This window comes from Bison bison, unplaced genomic scaffold (assembly GCF_000754665.1).
Source record: "Bison bison bison isolate TAMUID 2011002044 unplaced genomic scaffold, Bison_UMD1.0 scf7180017864145, whole genome shotgun sequence".
Lineage (NCBI taxonomy): Eukaryota > Metazoa > Chordata > Mammalia > Artiodactyla > Bovidae > Bison > Bison bison.
Window position 1 is genome coordinate 10,851,781 of NW_011494717.1, and position 23,257 is coordinate 10,875,037.

General features: G+C 49.7%; 1 protein-coding gene across 1 annotated transcript in view; it reads right to left on the minus strand.

Annotated features, from left to right (window-relative positions):
* Positions 1-23,257, minus strand: part of ALK (anaplastic lymphoma receptor tyrosine kinase) — a gene marked incomplete at its 5' end in the record, with an annotated part of 508,673 nt that overhangs the window by 10,526 nt on the left and 474,890 nt on the right. The window contains 10 exon segments of the mRNA XM_010840704.1: positions 2,212-2,313; positions 4,840-4,932; positions 8,895-8,992; positions 15,315-15,444; positions 16,849-16,913; positions 17,041-17,131; positions 17,775-17,961; positions 19,889-19,993; positions 21,440-21,592; positions 22,070-22,168. Coding sequence (XP_010839006.1) covers positions 2,212-2,313; positions 4,840-4,932; positions 8,895-8,992; positions 15,315-15,444; positions 16,849-16,913; positions 17,041-17,131; positions 17,775-17,961; positions 19,889-19,993; positions 21,440-21,592; positions 22,070-22,168 — 1,123 coding nt within the window.

Below are 23,257 nucleotides of genomic sequence, written 5' to 3' on the forward strand. Positions count from 1 at the left end.
TGATGCTTTTGAACTGTGGTGTTGGAGAAGACTCTTGAGAGTCCCTTGGACTGCAAGGAGATCCAACCAGTCCATCCTAAAGGAGATCAGCCCTGGGTGTTCTTTGGAAGGAATGATGCTGAAGCTGAAACTCCAGTACTTTGGCCACCTCATGCAAAGAGTTGACTCATTGGAAAAGACTCTGATGCTGGGAGGGATTGAGGACAGGAGGAGAAGGGGACGACAGAGGATGAGATGGCTGGATGGCATCACCGACTCGATGGACATGAGTTTGAGTGAACTTCGGGAGTTGGTGACGGACAGGTGTGCCTGGCATGCTGCAATTCATGGGGTTGCAAAGAGTCATACACGACTGAGTGACTGAACTGAACTGAGCACTTGCTATGTCTAAAGTTTTTCTCTTCATGGGTCGGTTCCTTCACTGAGAATCTTCTGATCTCCTCCTGCCTAGCTGCCATGTGCTTGGCACTGAGGGGAGAGAGGATGCATGCACCTTTAAGTAGGCAGACTTCTTAAACTCTACTATTTCTGCTTATAGTACAGAATCCATGTTTGCTGATGTCTGATATCCCCAAGGTCAAAAAGAATTCAATTCTTCAGAGAGGGAACCCCTAGCCTTGTGTGGTGGTAGAGGAGGGGCAGAGGTGAGGGAATGATCTAGTTACTTTTTAAACAGATATGTAACTCATTTTCCTCTCTGCAGCACCTCTACTTAGAGGTGCTGGCACCTTCCACTCCTGGGCCTTTCTAGGGCTCCTGACCAGGCCGAGTGAAGCAGGCTACTTCAAGATGGATGTAGGTGTCAACTTTCTAGTCTCCTAAGTAAGGGACCAGGCTTCCCTGGTGGTTCAGATGGTAAAGAATCCATCTGCAATGCAGAAGACCTGGGTTCGATCCCTGGGTTGGGAAGATCTCCTGGAGAAGAGAAGGGTTACCCACTCCAGCATTCTGGCCTGGAAAATTCTATGGACAGAGGAGCCTGGCAGTCTACAGTCCATGGGGTCACAAAGAGTCAGACACGACTGAGCCACTAAGCACACACACACAAGTAAGGGACCATTTGTCTGTAAACTTTCCAGTTTCCAAAGTTATGTCATTGTTGTCTTTGTCCTTGTGGATTTTTATGCAAAGAAGATTCCTCTGTGTATGAGTGTATTTTGGGAGGGAACACAGGTTGACTGCCATTTAAAATTATGTGTTGCTCTTGTAGGAATTATGTAAAACAGTATGGAGAGTGCTCAAAAAATTAAAAATAGAACTACCTTAAGATCTAGCAATTCCACTTCTGGGTATACTACATCCAAAGGAAATAAAATCAGTATTTTGAAAAGGCATCTGCACTCCCAAGATCATTGCAGCATTATTCACAATAGCCAAGATATGGAAACAACCTAAATACTGATGGATGGATGAACGGATAAAGAACATGTGGCATGTATTTTACACACACACACACACACACACATACACACACACACACAGAGGAATATTATTCAGCCTTAAACAAGAAGGAAATTTGCCATTTGCAACAACAGGGATAAACCTGGAGGACAGTATGCTGAGTGAAATAAATCAGGCACAGAAAGACAAATGTCACATGACCTCACTTATAAGTGGAATCGCAGAAACAGAGAATGGAATGATGATTGCCAGGGAAGAAGAGTCTAGTCAAGGAGCACAAGGTCTCAGTTTTGCAGGATGAATGATTTCTGGAGATCTAATGTGCAGATATTGTTTTCCAAACTGATTTTTAGCTGTAGATCACCATCACTGATATTTTTGTGCTGATAATAATTTCTTTTTCTCTGTTATTCTGTCAACTGGAGAATTTCATTGATCATTTTTCTAATCTTAACTCAATGTTTTCCTGGGATAAATTCAACTTTGTTATTATGCTAAAAAAATTATGTGTGGCCCTGTGTGTGTTTCACCAGCCTGCAGTATCAGAACAGCCTGGGAATTTGTGAGAAATGGAACTTCTCAGTGACCTCAGACTTCTTGAATCCTGAGCTCTCAGGGTGGGGTCCAGCATTCAGTTGTGTCTTACCAAGACTTCCTGGTGATTCTGATGCTCTGTTGATGTGGGCTCTGCTATAGAGGTATGCTGTCTTCTCTCTTATCCTTCCACAAGAGAGTGTGGGCTCGTTTGACTCATGAGCTCTACTTGAAGGCTCATGGTGAGACCTGGATGAGGGCAGCAGAAAGACTCACCACGTGTCTGTTTTAGAAGTAAATATTCCTTCCATGAAGGCCTCTGGGGGCATCCACTTGACTGGCAGCATTGCACAGCCTCCCTTTCGGTAGTAGCTCGCTCTGCAGGGAGAAGAGAAAAGCAGACTTGGTTCTGGAGATGGCTCCGAGCCAGGTACCTTGAGAGAGTGGCAAAAAACAAGGTCTGTGAACTGAAATTAAGGAGGGGCTCTTGTGGTTCGGGGGAACAGCAGGGGGCACAGATCATCTAGTTAACAACCTTAGTGTCACTTAATAGGAGACGAAACAGCCTGCTGGAGGTGTGAAAGAAAAGATCTATGCAATGACTCAAATACCCACTAGGAGATGGTTAGATTTCCTTGATGGATTTTGTTCACTGTAACTCACAATGAATAACATTACTCCAACCTTATGAGTATAGTTCCTGATGATCCACGGTAATGCGAGATGCACAATGGGAGGACTAAGAGCGGGGCTGGTGTCCTACTAGTCTGGGTCCTCCTCGGCACTTACACAGCATCTAATTCAACACAGGCACGTGACTCCAAGTCCTCTAGGTGGCTGGCAGGAAGCTGCTTCCTTTAGCACAGCCCCCAGGGAAAACACAGGCCTGGGGTGGAGCTGGCGTCCAAGGGATGAGGTAACTAGTTTTTGTCAGTGACATCATCAATGCAACTCACTCATAAAAAAACTAATGAATCAATTCCTCCCTCTGAAGCCAGCTCCACCCCAGCCCTGTGTCCTTGTGCCTGGTATGTTATGGGAGGTGGCTTCCTACCAGCTGCCTAGATTAATTACTTCAAAAAATAACTGACTGAAATATGAATTGAGTGGTTAGCTGATTCATTGGAAAGGACCCTGATACTAGGAAAATTTGAGGGCAGGAGGAGGAGGGATCGACAGAGAATGAGATGGTTGGATGGCATCATTGACTCAATGGACATGAGTCTGAGCAAACTCCGGGAGATAGTGAAGGACAGGGAGGCCTGGCGTGCTGCAGTCCGTGGGGTTGCAAAGAGTCAGACACATCTGAGTGACTGAACAACAACGTGTGAGGTATTCTGCCACATGCGGAGGACAGAAAGAAGTCATAGTCTCTCTCTTTCAAGGATGTGGTTTAGTGGAAGAAACAGACATAATTAACTGCAAAGAACACACATATGATGACAAAAGTATGTATTCAAGAGGAAACTCAGTGACCAAAGAAGAATGGGTTTGTTCTACCTGGGGTGGGGGTGGTGGGTGGAAAAGTACAGGAAGAGTTTCTTGGGGGTGCTGATGAAGCTGAATGGCAAAGAAACTCTCACAGGAGACATTCGTGACACATGCTGTCGCACGGGGCCTGTGGGAGGCAGGGGGCTGTAGGGAAGCTAGGGTACTGAAGTCTAGAGTTGGGACCTGTCAGTGCTGAGGACGGAGGGGAAGGGCCAGACCACGTGACTCGTTTAGTCTCACTGCAGAATTCGAGTCTTAGAGGACAGGCAGTCCTGGGTGCTCCGAGACAGGAGGTGAAGGAACGCTGAGGCTCCGGGTGGTGGAAGAGGGTGAAGCGGAGCTTTCCCAGGTATGCGGTGGATATCAGTGGTAGTAACAGTAGGTGAAAACATTGCTAACTCCTGAGTTTCTGTGTGCTGCTGCCCTGCGGTAACAGGATGCCATCAGGAGATTGCTACCAGTTCCTTGGGAGGCTGACAGGGGTCTCCCTTATTGTCCGAAGACTGAAAGGTCTGCCTGACCACCTCTCCTCACTCTACTGCTGGATTAGGGGAGGTGTGATTAGTGACTGTGTCAGACAGTGGCTCACTCAGCTCACGGAGTGAGTCACTGTTGTTAATAATTAGACAAAGATGAAACCAGGGGTTGGGAAGAGAAGTGTGGGATAGTATACAGTAGAGGTTTGCTTTTTCCAGTTAAATTTTTTATTTTATTGGTTTCTTTTTAATTAATTACTTAATTGGCTGCACGGGGCCTTAGTGGTGGCACACAGGATTGTTGAATTTCGTTGTGGCATGTGGGATCTAGTTCCCTGACCAGGGACGAAACGCAGGCCCCTTGCATTGGGAGCGCAAGTCTTCACCAGTGGATCACCAAGAAAGTTCCCTGTTTTTTTTTTTTTTTTTGATGTAGCCTCGAGAATGTGACAGGGAAAAAGAAATGAAGCTGAGCTAAGTACTGACGGACTTTGAACTATCCTTCCATGTCTCCTGGCGTGGGAAATGCAGAGCAATGCGCTGGGCCCAGTCTCTTGTCAGTTCTAAGGTGCTCTTGCCTAGAGTAATGGAAGCTAAGTCTGTTTGGAATTCCTGAGTATTGAGGAAAGGGATTAATTAAGCTAAAGTTTACCTAGAAGCTTTTTCCAAGTGAAGTATCCAGGTTATTCTGTCTCAGAACATGTTAGGACTAAAGAGTTGGAACCAGAAAGACAATCTAATTAACAGGTTAGTGTCAATTATTGCAGGCAGAGAGATCCTAGAATTAGTCCTTCAGGCATGAACAATAATTCAGGCTGCCCCTGTGCTGAAAAGGAACTTAATGCCATTTTCGGCGGCAGGTTGACAAGGCACCAGAGTGCTCTGGGGAATGCAGTTGAGAAGTGGGCTCTGATGGGTGAGGGCACTCTTCACTCACCTGTAGATGTCACGGGCCATTCCGAAGTCTCCGATCTTGGCCACTCTTCCAGGGCCTGGGCGGGTCAAGAGGCAGTTCCTGGCAGCAATGTCCCTGGGATGAAAAAAAAAGATAAATGCATTTTGTAATTTTATTCCTAAAAAGATAAAGGTATAAGAATCACAAGAATTTTCACCTCCAATCTAAAGTTCAAATAGTTCCCTTTTCTTCTCTGCATTTCCTTTACATTAGACCTCAGTATGAAAGAAATAGCTAAGCAATTCTAGGTCTCAGAACCAACAGGGAAATGGAAAAGGATTAGGGGAGATGATTGAAAATGTTTAATGGGATAATAATAATGAAAATAACTATAATAGGAACTAGAAAATTGATTGTCCTTTTACTAGGTACTTGAGCACTGTTCTAACTGCTTCATATCTAATTCTCACCATAGCCCTGTAAGACACAAGGTGCTAGTATTATCCTTATTTTATCAAAAAACTTGGAAGATAATAGAGGGACAGAGAAATGTATTTGGCCTTTGGCTATTGTTCTGTACAGATTGCTGGTTGGTTTCTGCCAGTTGTTTGACGGAATGTTCTGGAACAGCATGGTTCCCATGAGATTCAAGTAGGTCAAGGCTTTCCCCAAATAGTTCTAGTTTTATATTTTAATATGCCATCATGGTTTTTACATCCGTGATTTTATCTAAAGCCTTTGTTAAGCTGTATGCATCATGGCTATGAGGCCAAAGAATCACTTCTTTCCTGTTATAAAGTTATCTTGTCTTAGTCATTATGTTCCAGTTGTTAGGGCCTATTCTTCCATAGCATGAGTGTAAGGCTGGATCAGAAGCTTTCCAAGACTCATCAGCTTCTACTCACTGACTGCTAACCCATTCTTGAGCTGCACGTGGGGGTTAAGGATGCAGCCAGACGAAGTCTGGAATGTTGTTGTTGTTTAGTCACTAAGTCATGTCTGACTCTCTGCGGCCCCATGGACTGCAGCATACCAGGCTTCCCTGTCCCTTCACTATCTCCTGGAGTTTGCTCAAACTCATGGAATGGGTTTCTAATAATATTAAAGTCCTGGACAGAAAAAAATGGTGCTTCTTGGGGGGAATGGGTGGTGTTTTTATACTTTCAACTGGTTTCATGATCATTGGCTGAGAAAGAAGGATCATGGAAAATAAACAGCTGGATAGTATTTTTTAAAAAAAGATCTGGATGCAGGATGATGGCTTAGGATAGCAGAACAATTGGTCAGGGTGGGAGATGGGTGTTATTAATGCCATTGCCCTAATCCAGAAGGTTTAAGTTGAATTTTGAGGCACAATGGTGCATAAAATGCCCTAAGAAAACCATAAAAGCATAACATATATGACATCAAAAAGAAGAAAATATAGTAGGATATATAGCCATTGCTTCTCAGAGAAATATAGTGAAGTCGACCAACAACAATATTTATGGCTCTGGAAAGGTCTTTCTGTTGATGTGCATGGAATGGTTGCTTAAAAAATTGATCTTGAATTTGATGGCAAGAAAGTAAATGTAATATCATAGAACACACCAAGAATTGGTAGAATGACACATATTTCTTGAAATGGCAATAAACCATGTCCAAAGGAAACAGATCTAATAGAAAAATGGGAGTGTGTGGATCTGCGAGGGAGTCCGCTCTGAATTCACGAGGTGTGTGTGCATGGGAGTCTGTGAATCTTAAGGCAGATGGTGAAGGAGAGAGAATTAAAGTAAACCTATTGGGGGAGGGTGCCATCAACCTCGAGCCAGTTAGAAGATATAAAAAGATGCGTTCCTAAAACCAATTACCCCAGAGACAGCTTTGGCTGAGATGGACAATTTCTGCTAATCGTCACCTTTTGCTTATAAAGCAGATCATCGAACACACTGTTGATTCAATCTTTGACAATTTCATTTCTTGAAAAAGATAAAAGAAGCAACAAAATATTACTCTGGGATCTTATTGTGACCTTCAGCAACTATTTACAGATATGGAAGCAATAGGAATCTCGAGTGAATTTTTGCTCCTTGTTATCTTATTTTCAGTAATAACAGGGCACTGGATATAGTCAAAATGTATCATCCCTTAGGAAAGCTTTTTCAAAACGTCAGAGGAAAAGTAGACACAATCCCTCAGTCAGAGAATCTGGACACTTGGTGATTAACGTGAGGGTGGAGATGAAAAGGCAGAGACGACCTCGGGGAGAAGTGAAGGGAGAGATCTGACGTCACTAAGGTGATAGGTCACATTGCTCTCAGATGGGCTCAGACTTGGCGCAGGTAGACATGAGCTGGAGAGACTTTATTCTTTCCAGGTACACCAATCTGAGAAACCACAGTGGAAAAGAATGTGAAAAAGAATGCATACTTTGCCGTACAGCAGTAACACAACACTGTAATTCTGCTATACTTCAAAGAAACAAAAAAAAAAGATGGAAAGATGGCTCTAGCCAAGGACTTATTCTAAAAAGGGCACAACCCTGTCACGTCTGAGCAACAATAAAGCCCCGAGCTGAGATTTATGGAAAGTTCTGGACACAATAAAAAGGGCAAGAACAACAGTGGCAGTGCTGTGAAGCAGAGAGTGTGGCTTTGGGTGAGAACAGAAGAACTGGGGCTCGGCTTCTCTCTTGCTTCTGTTATTTCTATCAAGCACGAGGATCTGCAAGCTGGAAAGACTGAGACTCAGGAAGATCTGCGGGCCAAAATGATGAAGTGACAAAGGATGAGCCAGTGTGAGAGTCCGGCCTTGTTTTCAGAGTGATTTCAGTAAACTAGGCCAGTGTATTTCTTGATCTTTAACATCCCCTTTATTAGGGAAGAAAACATAGCTTGTTATCTACCTCCGTGCTCTTCTGTTTCTAAACTCTTACAGCGCTTCTTTTTCATTCTCTACGTTATTTTTACATACTCTAATGATTAGCAACATGTCTTATACTCTTTGATGGGTTCATGAATGTTTATTAGTTCACCGGGTTATTATTTACTAAATGAGAAACAAATCATTAAGAAAAGCTTTGCAAAGAGTCTAACAATCTATTTGACTTTTCAAGTTTCAGAATCAAGCTGTCTGTTGAGAAAGCCATGGATAGCCACGTAGAAAGAAATATGTGTCATCTCTCATGTCTATAGCGTTACACATGGACTTGATGTACCAGTGCAAACACCATTTAAACCCAAGGGTCATATAGAGTAGAGGAAATGAAGTACAGAGGTAAAGAAAATAATTCTCATTCTTCATTTCTGAGTATTTTAGAAAAAAATCATTTATCCAATAAACATTTATTGTGTGCCACTATATGCTGGGGATATGAAGATGAATAAAATAGGGTTGTTGCCTTTGATTTATCCATAGCCAGAGATCCAAAAATACAAACTCCTTAAACTTCCCTTAAGGAGCCCAATTTTTTAGATGATATGGCATGCTTGGTCACTCAGATGTGCCTGACTATTTGCGATCCATGGACTGTAGCCCGCCAGGCTCCTCTGTCCGTGGGGATTCTCCAGGCAAGAATTCTGGAGTGCGTTGCCATTTTCTTCTCCAGGAGATCTTCCCTACCCAGGAATTGAACCCTGGATGCTTTGACAGGCAGATTCTTTACCATTGAGCCACCTAGGAAGCTCAGTGTTCTAGATATGGAAACATTAACATGACCTAGGGCTTGACACAGGCGGGGGTCCCTGCAGGAGGTCAGACAGAGCTCATCCAGGTCTCCAGCGCTGATATAGACGTTTTATGATCCCACTTTGCTTCCCTGGTGGCTCAGTTGGTAAAGAATCCACCTGTAACATGGGAGACCTGGGTTTGATTCCTCGGTCGGGAAGATCCCCTGAAGGAGGATATGACAACCCACACTAGTATTGTTGCCTGGAGAATCCCCATGGACAGAAGAGCCTGGCGGGCTATAGTCCATGGGGTTGCAGAGTCAGACACGACTGAGTGACTAAGCACAGCACTACACATGATCCCACTTTACATATGGGCCAAACAAAGCCCTAGGGACACGTAGGGGAGCATCTGGAAGGTGAGGGCAGAGCAAGGTCACTTAGACTCACCGGTGGATGAAGTGATTCTCCTCTAGATACTGACAGCCGCAAGCAATGTCCCGAGCCACGTGCAGGAGATCCAGCATGACCAGGGAGGAGGGCTGGTTCTGTAGGAGACAGTAGTGACCGGCTGGTGAGGAGCTCTCAGGGGAGAGAAGGTCTGAAACGCTAGGCTCCCGTGTTCACCAGGAGGTCAAAGGCAGGCTGGTCACCCTGGGGTCTTGGCCCTGGCTGCACATTCGCGATCACCGGTAGATTTATGCAAATGCACATGCCTGGGCCTTAGCCCAGAACAATGACTCCACCTCTGTGCGGGCGCAGCGTTTACAAAGTCACAGCTGCCAGGTGAGCGGGGCTGGAACCCACATCACAGACGTCCTGCCCCTTCGTGTTTTTTTCTGCCCACTCTTCCACCACTATCTTCATAAACATTTGAATACCCTAAACGTACAAACAGGCCTGTGAGGAAATCAAGGCAGGGTAGTGTTGCTTTAAAATGCTCTATTTCAGGTTCGATGCACGATACTGGATGCTTGGGGCTAGTGCACTGGGACGACCCAGAGGGATGGTATGGGGAGGGAGGAGGGAGGAGGGTTCAGGATGGGGAACACATGTATACCTGTGGTGGATTCATTTTGATATTTGGCAAAACTAATACAATTATGTAAAGTTTAAAAATTAAATTAAAAAAAATAAAGTAAAATGCTCTATTTAAATGCTTAAAAATATTTTAAAAAATTAACTTTCTTCAAGAAGACCTAGATCTGAAGTGGACTGAAAAAGCAAACCTTCCAGAAAATACTGGGCAGCTGAAGAGCCATCTCTGGCTTTCCTGCATGAACTCCCTTTTGTGCAAAAGTGGCTGCCCGCCCCTCCTTGACCCCTCCCGGGATGCAGCTTGGCTCTCCTTCCCCCCGTCTGGTGGGGTGGCCAGAAGTCTTTCCTGAGGGCGGCGCCCTTCTTGGTGTCTTCTCAATTCCTAACCCTCCAAGTCTGCAGGCAGCTTCATGTGCACTGTGCTGCTCTGGGCTTGTTCCACCACGTCCTCAAGGAAACTTTGAGGCTCCCGAGGCAGGGCCTTTGGCGTCCACTTCCATGGTCTCCAGCGTGATGCTTAGCTTGCTGCCGAGGTTCAGTGAACAAGGGGGTTTGTTGGTTGATCACAGCTGAACTAGGGTTTTCCAGATGCCGCCACAGATCAGGGCCTCCCTGGGACTCTTTGGAGCAATAGCGTGGGTCTGGGGGAGGTGGCGAGGAGTTCGTCTGGGGCCTGCTTCAGTTCCAGGGGAGACGACTCAGGGAGGGGAACGTTTGCTGCCCGTGGACCATCAGGCAGTCCCTTACCTGCAAGAGGGCAAGTCCCAGGACCTTTGATGCAACATCCTGTGTGGTCAGTAGGCAAGCAAGGTTACCTCCATATTGACAATGAGAGGGCTGAGGGCTCAGAGAGGCTCAGTGACTCACTCCAGGTCACACAGCTAGTAGGGTGGAGCTGAAACTGCCCTGAGCTGGGCTTTAAGGGTTTGGATTGGGGGAGGCGGGATTCTAGGAGTTAAAATTGAGTTTCTTAGGATAGCATGTCTGAGAAGGGCTGGAGGTCCCGTGGACTCAGTGCATGGTACCCACGTGAGCACAAATACAGTGCACAGGGTACATTTCAGTGCTCGGTTGAGCTGAGCTGGGCTTCATCCTACTGGGTCCCTTACCGGCTGTGTGCCCTAGAGCTGACGGCGCTCCCTCTGTCCAAGCCACCGTGTCCTTGTGTGTGAAAGTGATGTGACACTCTCAGCCTCCCTGGTTGTTCTGAGGACTCATAGCAAGAGGAACAGAGTGAGCACTTCACAGAGGGCTCTGCATTCATGGAGGGGGTTACTCCATGGAGGGCGCTGTGGGGACTTGAGAAGTGGCTCGTGTGTTTGGCTTCTCCCAGGACCTTGTTAGGGTCAGAAGTACTGGGCACTGGGAGAGAGAGAGTCCCCATTTCCTGGGGACAAGAAAAGTAATATATTTTTGAGAGAAATATTCATCCATCTTGCTATAGCATTAGGACTATCTTTTCTTTTTCCAGGAAAACTCTTTCTGTTCCTGCCAAAGAGGACCATTCCTAGCGCTCATGGAGTCTCTTTGTGTCTTAGCCCCCATCACTCAGGACGCAAGGACCATTGATGTCTCAAATGCTCCATAAGTCTGCTGCACTGCACGGGCTAAATCTTCTCAGGCATTAACCCAGGGGCTGCATTTATTGGGGCTCCCTGTCTATGGCTGTTCAGAGCAAATTAACTGCGCCGATAATCAGTCTTCACAGAAGCAGATTGTCTGTAACCCAAGGGGTGTGTCTGCATGTCTCTCTGTGTGTGTGTGTGTGTGTGTGTGTGTGTGTGTGTGTGTGGTGTTGGGGGTCTGCAGATGCTGTGACCAAACCGATACTGAAAACGAGCAGTGCAGAGCATAGCCAGTGTGCCATCTGTATCCAGCCTGGGCAGAGAAGGAGTTGGAACCAGGGCTCTTTTTCCTTGATTTGCTACTGAATATGGCCCTTCCTTTGGCAACTTCAGGCAATTTTTATTCTGTCCAATACTCAGAGAGGATTTTGTCCAGTACCTCCCAAAGCAGGCTATAGGATGGAATTCAATCAAATAGGTATGGGAATTCCTGGCTTCTTCATCAGAGGAATTATCAGAGTCTTTGCTACATACTAGTGTGTATTGAGAATCAATCAGAGGGGAGTCTGTGTGGCTCTGAAACTGGCTTGACCATGGAGTTCTTTTGAGCATGCCTGTGAGTGTGTACCACTCAGGGTTCTGACATTCCCATCAGGACACTGTTTTGACCAATATCTTACTTTTACAGGGGCAAAAACAGGCCCACTGAAGTGAAATGATCTCTTTGCTCACAGTTCTTGAGGTGCTATTTCCAAAGGATAATGTATATACCGATAAAAGACAGAATAATATTAATAATAATAATAATAATAATACTTCCTTAAGTAGCTCCTGCATTTAGAGATGAAGGATCACAGGACATGGGCAGGGGTGGGGTGGGCAGGGGAGAACTGTTTCACCAAGTGAAAAACAGAATAAGGATACATTTTTAAATTGATGGCTATGAGAGTAAGAGGGAAAGATGAAAGGAAGCAGCAAAGAATGAAGACAGGGGACACAAGATATTAAAAGTGGCAAAAACCCATTTTGAAAAGTGATGAGAATGGTGCCGGCCTCAGATTCCTGGCTGCAGACATGGTCAACAAAATGCGCTCAACGAATTGTGGAGGCAACATTAGTATTTAGCAAAATGGAAACCAAAGATGAAAACCTAAGCATTAGTTGCAATCAGAAGTTCTCATCTCCGTGCTGTGCTCTCTGGCATCCAAGGAGCCGCCATGCATATGGAGCATCTTTTCCTGAGCCACTACCTACCAGACTACCATTCCCCAAGCAGGTGTAGAGGCTATAGTGGGCAATGACCGCCCCCTTTAATACAGAGATTACTGACTCCTTGATGGCCTTTGTCATTATGGATTGAATCAACTGATACTAAAAGATAGCTACTAGCCTATATCTGGCATATATTAAATCCTCAATAAAATTTTGTTCAATAAAGAGGGGGGTCTGCAAAATTATATTGACATTAAAAGGGTCCTTCCTTCTTGAGGTGGTGGGGTCCTGGGACCGAACAATGTTTCCTTCTGTACCCATGAATTTCATTTCCATGACAGACATAGTTGGCCCTGGCACCCATTCTGTCCTATGAGTCTGTGTATCTATCATTACTTCATATCCATGCATTATCTGAAGCCAGAGCCTCTTAGACCATCTCTGAGATTCTTCCATCCTGATGTCTATGGAGCTGCTGAACCCCAGGGATGGCAGGAAGTGAGCACAGAATGTGAGTCTGATTCTGAGCACCCAGCTGGGAGCCTGCACACAGCAGGTTAAGCCTGGAGAGATGCAGGGGCTTCAAACAAATGAACCAGGTGGACCTCAGGCCTTTGAATTCAGTGAGTTCCAGCTTGGAGGCACAGCTTTGCCCACCCCCTCCTCAGGGTGTATATGTCTCCAGCCCCTATGTCCATCAGCCAGTCCCTCCCTCCTTCATCAGGATTTACTGATATTAGCTACCTCGGTCCACTATAAATCCTGCTCCTTTCTCACAGTCAACCTGGTCCTCACTCGCTAAGTTGGAGTTTGTGGTTCTGAGAATCCATGCAGGACGCCCAGCAACCTCCCACCCACCCTGCTCCCACCCCGGCTGGAAATTGCTGCCACAAACACATTTGCATGGGGTCACTCTGGAGGGCTGTCATCTGACATTTCAAATCACCCATCATGGGCAGTAAGTACCTCAGGAAGGACCAGCTCATCTGAGGTAAGTGGGTGTGTAAAGGAGTAAGGAGGATACCTGGGCTGCCACCAAGACCTGGGAGCATGGTTGGCCAGGAGAGTCACACAAAGATCAGGGTCAAGGGTTAAAAGGAAGATTTGGTGGGGGGATCCTGACCCTTAGAAGCACCTCTCTCCCAAGTAGAGTTGACCTTCCCCTGGCTGTGGGCATCCCTGGGGTGGTACCTGCAGCCAGAGGTTGGAAGCTGGCAGCAGGCTCCCACTGCAGGCCTCCTTGAGGTGGCACTTGGGCTGGGAGGTGGTGGGAGATGTCAGTGATCTGTCTTCCTCGCTAGTGCTTTGTTCTTTGAGACAACATCCAAATCATCATCAAGAGAGATAACTTTGCCTGTGAGAGAGGTTCTTGGTCTTGCCAAGTGATGGGTTCTCAGATTCCCTTTACAAGGAAGTCACAATACTCTCCTGTCCTCAAGCCTCAGGAGTGTCCAATGGGAAACCCAGAGCTGGACCTCCTCCCAGAGAGTGACGTCACATGTCATCTGCCGGAAGCACTGCTGAGATGCTCAGGGCATGAGGCTGAAGGCTCTGCTCTGGTGGGTAGGGGTGGGGAAGCTGAGACTGGTGCCCAGACCCTGGCAGAGATGCCTGCGTAGCTGGCGACCTTTGCTCTCAACCACCTGCCCTCACCTTGGCCCTCAGGGCTTCCCCACGGGGACCACAGGGATCAATAACATAGCAGGCTGGAGTGAGCAAGGAATGAGGAGCCATAAGGCCTGAGTTCTAGTCCCAGCTCTTCCACTTCCTGTGTGACCTCGGCAAGTCACATAACCTCTCTGAGCCCCTGTTTTCCCATCTCCAAAATGAAGTGGGATCTGTACTGTCTACTTCATAGGGTGGTTTTGAGAAACATGAAAACTCTGGGGAGGAGGAGGACGGTGCTGCAGATGAGGGTTATCATGAGGTAGGGTTAGTCGTTCTCCCCTTCCTCCTGCCAGGGGTGCTGAGTTGCACACGCTCATCCTCTCAAGAAGTTAGATTGGATTCCTCTTAGATGGTCAGCCAGAGGCTTGCAGGAATGGTGTGGAGGCTCTTAAGAGCCCGAGTGAAGGTGGGAATTGGAGCAGGTGCGACCTTCTGAGGTTTCCACCACCATATTGGGTCCATGTGAGGAGGGTGTTCAGTCCTGGTCTTGCTGTGGCTGCGTGGCTGTCGGCCTTTCTCTGCTTTCCTGGGGGTGGGGAGGGTACAAGTCTTCCCTGTGGTCCTCACAGTTCAGCAGCAACTTCAAGATGGCAGGTCCTAACTCATTGGGGAGGGTACAAGTCTTCCCTGTGGTCCTCACAGTTCAGCAGCAACTTCAAGATGGCAGTTCCTAACTTAGAGGGTCTGCTCTGCTCCAGTTCCCTGGGCCCAGGACCTCTTGAAGACCCTGGCAGTGATGGGAATGGACAGCCGGCCCCTGGGCTCGCCCAGTGTGCTGTGTTTTATAACTAGCTCTGACCAAGATGTTCTAGCCTGACCCTCAGAGTTCACATCGCAGATCCTCAGGTTAGAGAGGGTTGGCTGCCCTAAACCAGGTTGTCTAATAATCAATTGGGGGGAAGTGTGCATGGGCCCACCTAGGTTTCTTCACCCCCACGAACTCTAGCCCTTTGACCATAACATGTATGCAGCACCTTCCTAAATACCTCAGCCCTTCATTTTGATTGTAAAACTACAAGGTCAGGAAGTCCCCATCTGAGATGAGGACACTGGGGTTCACAAGGGGTGGAGCAGAGTGACCTGCCCCAAGTCAGATGGTTGAGTGAGTGACACAGCTGGCGTGAAAGTCCCCCTCTGTGCTTGTCCCTAGTTTGGTTTTCCACAATCAGCGGGTCATAAAAATAGATACTGGCTAGAGGAGACATTGCTCAAGGCTTGGGCAAGCTCCCTCGGACCAGGCTCAGCCGTTGGATACCTTCTGTCCCTTCTCTCCTGCCCATCCCCCAGATCAGAGCCCAGGGGCTGGCCCTGGTTGCCCACCCTGGCTCCTTCCACCCCCTGCTCTGTATCCTCGAAACCCCCAATGGGAAAGGTGTTTCTCACTCACCGGACGAGGACGCGTCTCCCGGAGGAAGGACTTGAGGTCTCCTCCCGCCATGAGCTCAAGCAGGATAAATCGGGGCAGGGCTTGCAGACTCACACCAATACAGCGCACGATGTTCTGGTGGTTGAATTTGCTGCAGAGCGGAGGGGAGTAACCGAATTTAACTGAGCTGAGTCTGCAAAAATCTTAACTGGGTGAAGCTGGGTACAGAGTTATGTTTTCAGAGCCACATTATGTAAAAGCTTTCTGTAAATACGGGGAGCAGGGGTCCCAGGCTGGGCCTAAGCAGAGGAGAATCCGGTTGCTGAGCAGCTGGAAGAACCAGAGGGCAGGCCTGGTGGGGGTTCAACACGCATGGAGTGTTCTTGCTTGGAGTGGGGGGCTGGGGAGCGGGAGAGAGGGCTGTGCATAGGCACTGAGCAAGAAGGCTGGGATGGAGGTGGGCAGGGAGACAAGGGTGTCCAGGAGGCTGGCACCAGGACTGCTGGCCAGGATTCACAGGATTCTCGGAGGAAGGTCTCAAGTGGAAGCTGGAGGGCCTGCTTTCCCGAGGGCCTGCCTGAGACCTGCCTGCTGACTGCGTGCAGATGAGAACAAGGAAGAGAGCCGCTGGATCCCACCATGGACTCTTTGCAGGGGCTCTGAGATTTGGGTTTTCTTGTTAACATGATCCTATGAGGACACATGAGGCAGTGAGGCCAGGGAGCTCCACGTGGGCATGTTTGGGCAGAGCTGATGGACTGGGTGACCATGCACCCAAATACAGTGCTGGTTACTTACTGCAGAGGAGGGAGACTGAGTGACTCGGGTCTCTACTCTTCTACTTTCCAGGCTTTATTCAATGATCACTATTACCTGGGCAACCAGGAAATATGTCATTTAAGCAGGAGCTGAAGCTGCCACGTGTCCTCCTACGGACACAGCACATCACACATGCTGCTCTGGCCTCATTCCCTCGGCCGCTTCCGCCAAGGCCTCCCTAGCCTGTCAGGATGTTTGAGGCTCCCCGGTGCACCAGGAGGCCATGAACCTGGCCAGCTCTCAAGGTCGAACCTCTGCTGTCTGAGCCTTGGACACTGTCACTCCCAGTGGTGGGCCTCAGATCCACCAGCTGAAGGGTCGGGCCAGCTGCGTGGACCAGGGTGGGCACCTTCCATCACGTGGGGGCCCATTTCCTTTCCTTGAGAGTTGGGAGCTGGGATGGGTGAAGGACCTGGTGGAAGAGTTACCTGGAGGAAGATTGTATTTTCCACTGTTAACAACCAGCATGCTCTGTTTCTTAAGAAAAGGGGAAAAGAACCAGTGGGTGACACAGGGGTGCTGGTAGAAGGCCAAGTGACATTGACTGGGGCTACAAGATTCTTTTCCCGAGAAAACCAGATGGGGGCTGGTCCACTCTGGTAAGATGTGCTAAGGACTTCGGGGGGCGGGGAGGTCTCCAGTTAGAGAGGAGGGATGCCCTGCAGGACAACCCTGTTTCCCTTGGAGATGTGCCTGTTAGAAGTGTCTTGTGTCCCTCACAGGCTTGGGCCATTACCTGATGATCAGGGCTTCCATGAGGAAATCCAGTTCATCCTGTTCGGAGCACACCTCCGGCAGCGTCTGGGCACAGAAGGGAGGGTGGGAAGGAGGAGAAGGCTGTGAGCCACAGAGGTCAGAGGCTGTCGGCAAAGGGCCATGCTTACAGAGACCCCACCAAGGTCAGGCCCATGAGGAAGCCCCCTCTTACCTTTACAGCCACTTGCAGGGGGCTGGGGTCGTTGGGCATTCCAGACACCTGACCTTCATACACCTCCCCAAATGCGCCGTGGCCCAGACCCCTGTGCAGAGGAGAAGGTGTGATGAGGCAGGGGCACACTTAGAGGCCACTCACAGGAGGCAGGGAGTCAAGCACACCCTCAGGAGTAAAGCTGTCAGTGTGGCTTTGCTCCGCAATCCCCAGCCTCTATTGCTCTATGGGCAAGAAAGGATCCAAGCCAGGCTTCATGACGTTGGCTGATATTCCTTCCGTGAACACTTACTGAGTCTCTAATATTTGCCCGGGTCTTAGAGGTGACCAAGACATGGATCTGGTGGGAGAGGACAGATGGCTGGCAGACACCTCCTGGGGAGTGCTCAGTGAATGACAGACATGTGCAAAGGGTTCTCTGGGAGCTGGGAAGGGGAGGGGAGCAATGCTTGGGGAGGGGCATTTGGGTGGTTTTGAGGAGCACCCCATTTCTCCCATCTAGTCCTCCTGTCATTGTTCCAACCCCATAAGTTAGATAATTAAATAATTAGACCCCCAAATGGCCCTGGACATTAAACCTTCTCCCCCCGGGAGGGCTGGGGGTGCTCCGAGGGGTGGCTCTGCTGGCCTCTTGTTGTCGGAGGAATCTGTGGTCCAGGGATGACATCCGGCCACCTAGAGCTCTCCCTTCTCTGCCTCCCCCACCTTCCACTGCCCTAGCAGACAGCACTCACCGGATGAGGGTGATGTTTTTCCGTGGCACCTCCTTCAGGTCACTGATGGAGGAGGTCTTGCCAGCAAAACAGTAGTTGGGATTGTAGTCGGTCATGATGGTGGAGGTGCGGAGCTTGCTCAGCTTGTACTCCGGGCTCTGCAGCTCCATCTGCATGGCTTGCAGCTCCTGGTGCTTCCGGCGGTACACTGCAGACACATGGCGGTCCATACAAGGTGGCCTGGGCCAGGCCACCTCCTCCAGGTAGCCTTCCTGAATCTCTAGCTCCTCCGCTGGGGTCTAAATCTTTTCCCATCACTCTTAGTCATACTAACAAAATGATTATAGATGTGAAATTATACTTTTCATTGAAAGATTAAAGCAAATTAAAGCTTAAAATCATATGAATGAAAAGATTGATTGTATCATGCAGGGGCAGAGGCACATTAGCTTGGGTCCTCTGAGAAGCAGACCCAGGACAGAATTAGAAGTGCAAGGATTTCATTTGGGGAAATGTCTATGAGAGATGATCCAGGGGGAATCCAGGAAGGCTGGGAAGCTACTAGACTGTTTTGACTCCATGTGGAGGACAGGGTGAGGGAAGGTTGAGCAAAGACCCTAGATGGCCATTCAGTCTAAAAAGGTTCCAGCAAGGCTGTTGGGAAGTTCTGGAGTCAAAGTGGGCCATCAGAGGAGTCCCACCCCTCCAGGAGAGGGCTTGCCTTGGTAGCTCTGCTCTGCCCAGGTGCTGCATGAGGCAAATGTGGCAATAGACTTGAGAGTACAGCTGGGGCTCTTGGTCACCTGTGTTTCCTACAGATGAAGAACCACCAAGCCACATAGCTGGATACAACTGCAGAGTGGAAGGTCTCTAAAGTGGCTCTAAGCCCGAGGACCTGAGTTCTAATTCTGCCTTTGATACTTACAAGCTGTGACACTGACAAGTGACATGTGACCTCTTTGGATCTCAGTCTCTTTCTCTGTAAGCAGGGACAGTAACGCCTGCCCTGTCTCCTAAACCTCCACTCCCCATCCCCTGGGATTGTGATAATGAAATGAATTCACCAAAACAGAATAGTTTCAGAGGGAATTCCCTGGCTGTCCAGTGGTTGGGACTCAGCGGTCTCACTGCTGGGCCTGAGTTCAATCTCCGGTGAGGGAACTTAGATCCCACATGCCGAGTAATGCAGTCAAAAGAAATGGTTTTGGAAAGTTCTAAAGAGCTCCCCAATACAAGTGACCACTATCACTGTTATTACTATATGTGAGAACATTCTGTATATAAGGCAAACTGCATGGGAGGTGATTCACAGGGTGGATTCTGCTTTTAAAGCTCATCCCCACCTCTTACGGGTCAGGGCAAGTCAGTCAACTTCTGTGCACTCAGTTCCTCCTCTATGAAACATGCCAACTGTGATCACAGGGTTCTTTGAGGGTTTATGAACTAAAATGTGTTACTCACTCAGCGTGTGGTGAGTGTGCAGCAAGGTAGCTCTTGTCATCCTGCTCTTTGGAGGATGGTGTCATGGGAATCACAAAGGTCCACTGAGAACAGGGAATCCCTGTCCACCCCCAGACTCCCCCGGCCCCATGGGGCTGGCCTCAAAGTGCTGCCTGGAGCCTTTCCTTTCCTTTCCTTCTGCCTCCCCTGCAGAAAGAGCCTGGCTGGGTGCTCTGTGATGTGCAGATCAGTGCCCCTTGGCTCACAGGCCTAATGGGAAACACTGAGAAACCAGCTCTGCATTCTCTGTGGAGAGGGGAAGTGTGGACTGGAGGTGTGAACCAGACTAGAAGAGTCCACTGAAGCCCATGTCTGATGAGAGCTAAACTGAGGTCTGGAGGAGGCTGGGGAGTGGGGGCGGTGGTAAGCTTTAGCCATGGTGTTCTCCTCTGAAGACCCCTCCTTGAGCAGCCAGCAGGCTCTACACAGGGCTGAGGTTCAGAATCAGGGCTCCTAGGAGCCAGGAATGTGCTGGAGGCAGGAGAGGGGCTTCTGCTTTGGCTTGGGCTGTCTTCATTACCACCGCCCAGAATGACCCTTCAGCCTGAGATGGCACAGCCTGAGATGCCACTCTATTCTGCCAGATCTTCCTTCCCTGCCCTGCTCAGGAAGTGCTGGGGCTCTGGGACACTCACCGATCATGATGCCAGAGAAAGCCAGGACGAGGGCGGCTACAAGGGCAGAGGTCACGACGGACAGAATCAGTGAGAGTGGCAGGTGGGGCTCCGGGGTGGGCGACACTGGAAGACAGTCCCCACAGGGCACGGATGACCACATTGATTCTCCTCTGAGCTGCCCCCACATCAGAAAGACCCTTCCCAGCCCTGGACCCATGGACTGCCAGCCTTCTCGGAGGATGAGGGCGTGAAGCAGTTTCATCCTGGTTTTACAACTTTTAACAGCTTTTGTGGAGAGGCACTATGTAACAGGGATAAATACCACAATCTTGACACTGATCTGAAACATCAACTGCGCATGACAGAATGAGGATGGAAAGTGAGCCAATAGGGGCTGTAGAAGTGATTCAGGTGCCTTGTGTGTGCGTGTGAAGTCGCTTTAGTCGTGTCTGACTCTGTGACCCTATGGACTGTAGCCCACCAGGCTCCTCCGTCCACAGAATTCTCCAGGCAAGAATTCTGGAGAGGGTTGCCATGCACTCCTCCAGGGAATCTTCCTGACCCAGGGATAAAACCCACATCTCTTATGTCTCCTGCAATGGCAGGTGGGTTCTTTACAACTAGCACCACCTGGGAAGCCCTTCAGGTGCCTTAGTGAGTGAGTGAAGTCGCTCAGTCGTGCTGACTCTTTGCAATCCCATGGACTATAGCCTACTAGGCTCCTCCATCCATGGGATTCTCCAGGCAAGAATATTGGATTGGGTTGCCATTTCCTTCTCCAGGGGATCTTCCCGATCCAGGAATCGAACCTGGGTCTCCCACATTGCAGGCAGACGCTTTACCCTCTGAGCCACCAGGGCAGCCCTCAGGTGCCTTAGGTGACTACAAACTCAGTATGACCCAAAGATAGAGTGTGCCTGTCAGACTCTGGAGGCCGAATTGATGCTTTATCCACGAGAGCACTGGGCCGCGCGTGGGAGGGAGAGCTGGGTGCATGATGGTACTGACCACACCAGGCACTGAGCCTGGTCCCGGACACGGCATTTCAAAAGGGATGTGGACAACTGCAACAACAGGATGGGAAAGAGACAGAGACTCGTGTTCCATAGACTGGATGGAAATAAACGGGCTATTTAATCTGGAGGAGACTTGAGGAAGAAGGCAGCATGCTCTTCAGACGCCGTGTTCAAAGGGCCACTACAAGCAGGGAGCCGAGGGGTGGAAGTCGGGAGGAGAATGGGTCTGGCTCCGTAACTCCCCAATGGGAGACCCTGTGTCTTAGGAGTACTGAGGTCCTTGGTGCTGGGGTGTCTGGTGGAGATGAGCTGGCCCCTTGGTGGGGATGTGGGGGTCGCATCCTGGGCTAGTGGTGGGACCAGGTGACTTATGACTCCTTCCCAAGCCATGACCCACCTTTCGCACACAGGTCCCTTTGCCTGTCATCTGAGCACCCATGCTGGGGGCAGACACAGTGTCAGGAAGTTTACAAAGCTGCATCTGAGGTGTCCCAGAACCATGGAAACTAGCTGTGGCTCAAGCTCTGTGCCCGCCCACCGCCCAGCCCCTTACCAATGCAGGAGACGCCATCCTCAGCCAGCACGGTCCCGTGGTCGCAGAAGCAGATGATCTTGTGGCTCTCGGGGTCCATGTGGCACTCGTCTACCTCGCAGTGGCTGCAGTTTAGGTAATGCTTAATGTTCACTTCCCCGTGGCCCTCCATCACTGGTGACAAGGAGGAAGGGTCAGCCTCAGGCGGAGGCCACCCTGCACCCCACCCCGGGCTCTGCGCTTCATCTCCAGCTGCCGGTCCCTGTTCCTACATCCCACTGCCACTGGAAGCACCGCCTGTGCAGGCAAGCCCCTGATGCATCTGGTGAGCAAAACTCAGAGGACCTGTAGGCAGGCGGGAGGGTCCACATGAAGGACCCTTAGATTGGCTGCCACAGGCACAGGGCCCATTACTGTTGCATTTACCTAGGGCTGACCTGCCTGGAGTCAGTCTTCTTTTGTGAACGTATCAGATCACGCATCCTGATTTCCAGAAAACTTGGCGAGGCGACCACTAGGAAGACTTGCCTGCAAGGGACCCACGATCACACCTGTGTGTCCTGGACTCATTGAGTAGCCCTGGGGTTTCAGCTGAGAGGGAGGGAGCACTGGCCCAGGGAAGCGGGCTCTGCTACTTGGCAGAGGGTGTACCTTTTAAAGCCGGGGTGTACAGGATGCCCAGTGGGTTGATGAAGGAAACCCCGTCCTCCCCGTCCATCTCGGGGTCATTGTTTGAGGCTGCATTGCCACCTGTGGCAAACCAGAGAAGAGTTTAACGCAGAGAGGTGGGTGCCTAAGTCTGGATACACGTGCGCATCAGCAGGGTGAGCAGCAGGGTCCGGGAGGGGCCTTGAGGGCGGGATGGTGGGAGGGAAGGGAGCTCATGGCACACAGGATGCAGTTGGGGCTCGGTTCTGTAGCTTCTGGGTGCGTGGGCCACTGTCTCCTCCAGGGCCACAGTCTCCTCTGCTGCTCTGCTGGGCTCTCCCAGGAAGCAGTCCATGTGATCAAGAGTCAGAAAAGTTCTAGTCTCCCCAGGCTGGGTTGGCCCCTTTGCCCCTCTTCCAGGACTGCCTGGGGGGTGGTGCTCCTGTCCCATCCAGTGAGGGTTGGGGCAGGGGGATGGGCCCCTGTGCCTTTAGGCTCCTGTCCCTCCTTTCAGCGGGGCTTGGGTTATCTTTGGGCTCCCCGCCTTGGGCTCCTCCCACCCACCCAGGGCTTGGAAAAGAAGAGCATCTGGTTAACACAAACATCTTACACACAGCCTTAAAGCGAAACACAGACAGTACATCACAGCGCGTGCATGCATCGTTTCCTAATCTGGGGGGCGCTGGAGCCATCATCTCCCAGCCTCTCAGCTTCAGAAGGCTCTTCTGCTCTGCTCCAAAGCCCAGAGGAGAGCCAGGGCCAGGGGCCAGCTGCGTGCTGAAGGGCTGGGCTGGGATCGCCCATGGCTGCTCTCAGGAGTAGCCCCCATCAGTATGGGGAATGGTGCCCCTTCTGGAAGCTGGTGGGCTGGGGTAGGGAAGGGAAAGTAGGGAGTCCCTGAGGCCCGAAGCTGCAAAACAGGCCCTCGGGGAGCTGGCTTGGCAAGGACTGTGGCCAGGCCATCCAAAGGGAGGAGTCTGGCCTCCAGAGTTCTCATGCGTCCTTGGGGGTGGCTCAGAGAGGAGCCTGGGAAGCCAAGGCCCCTTTATCATCAGCTTTGGGGAGATCAAGAGTCAATGGGATCTTGATGCTGTCCTGCCAAAACCTTGAGGCAGGATGCTGGCTCGGGAGCCAACACCCTACCTCTGGCTCGTTTGGCAGGCTGGGAGGAAGGCGTGCATGGTCACATCA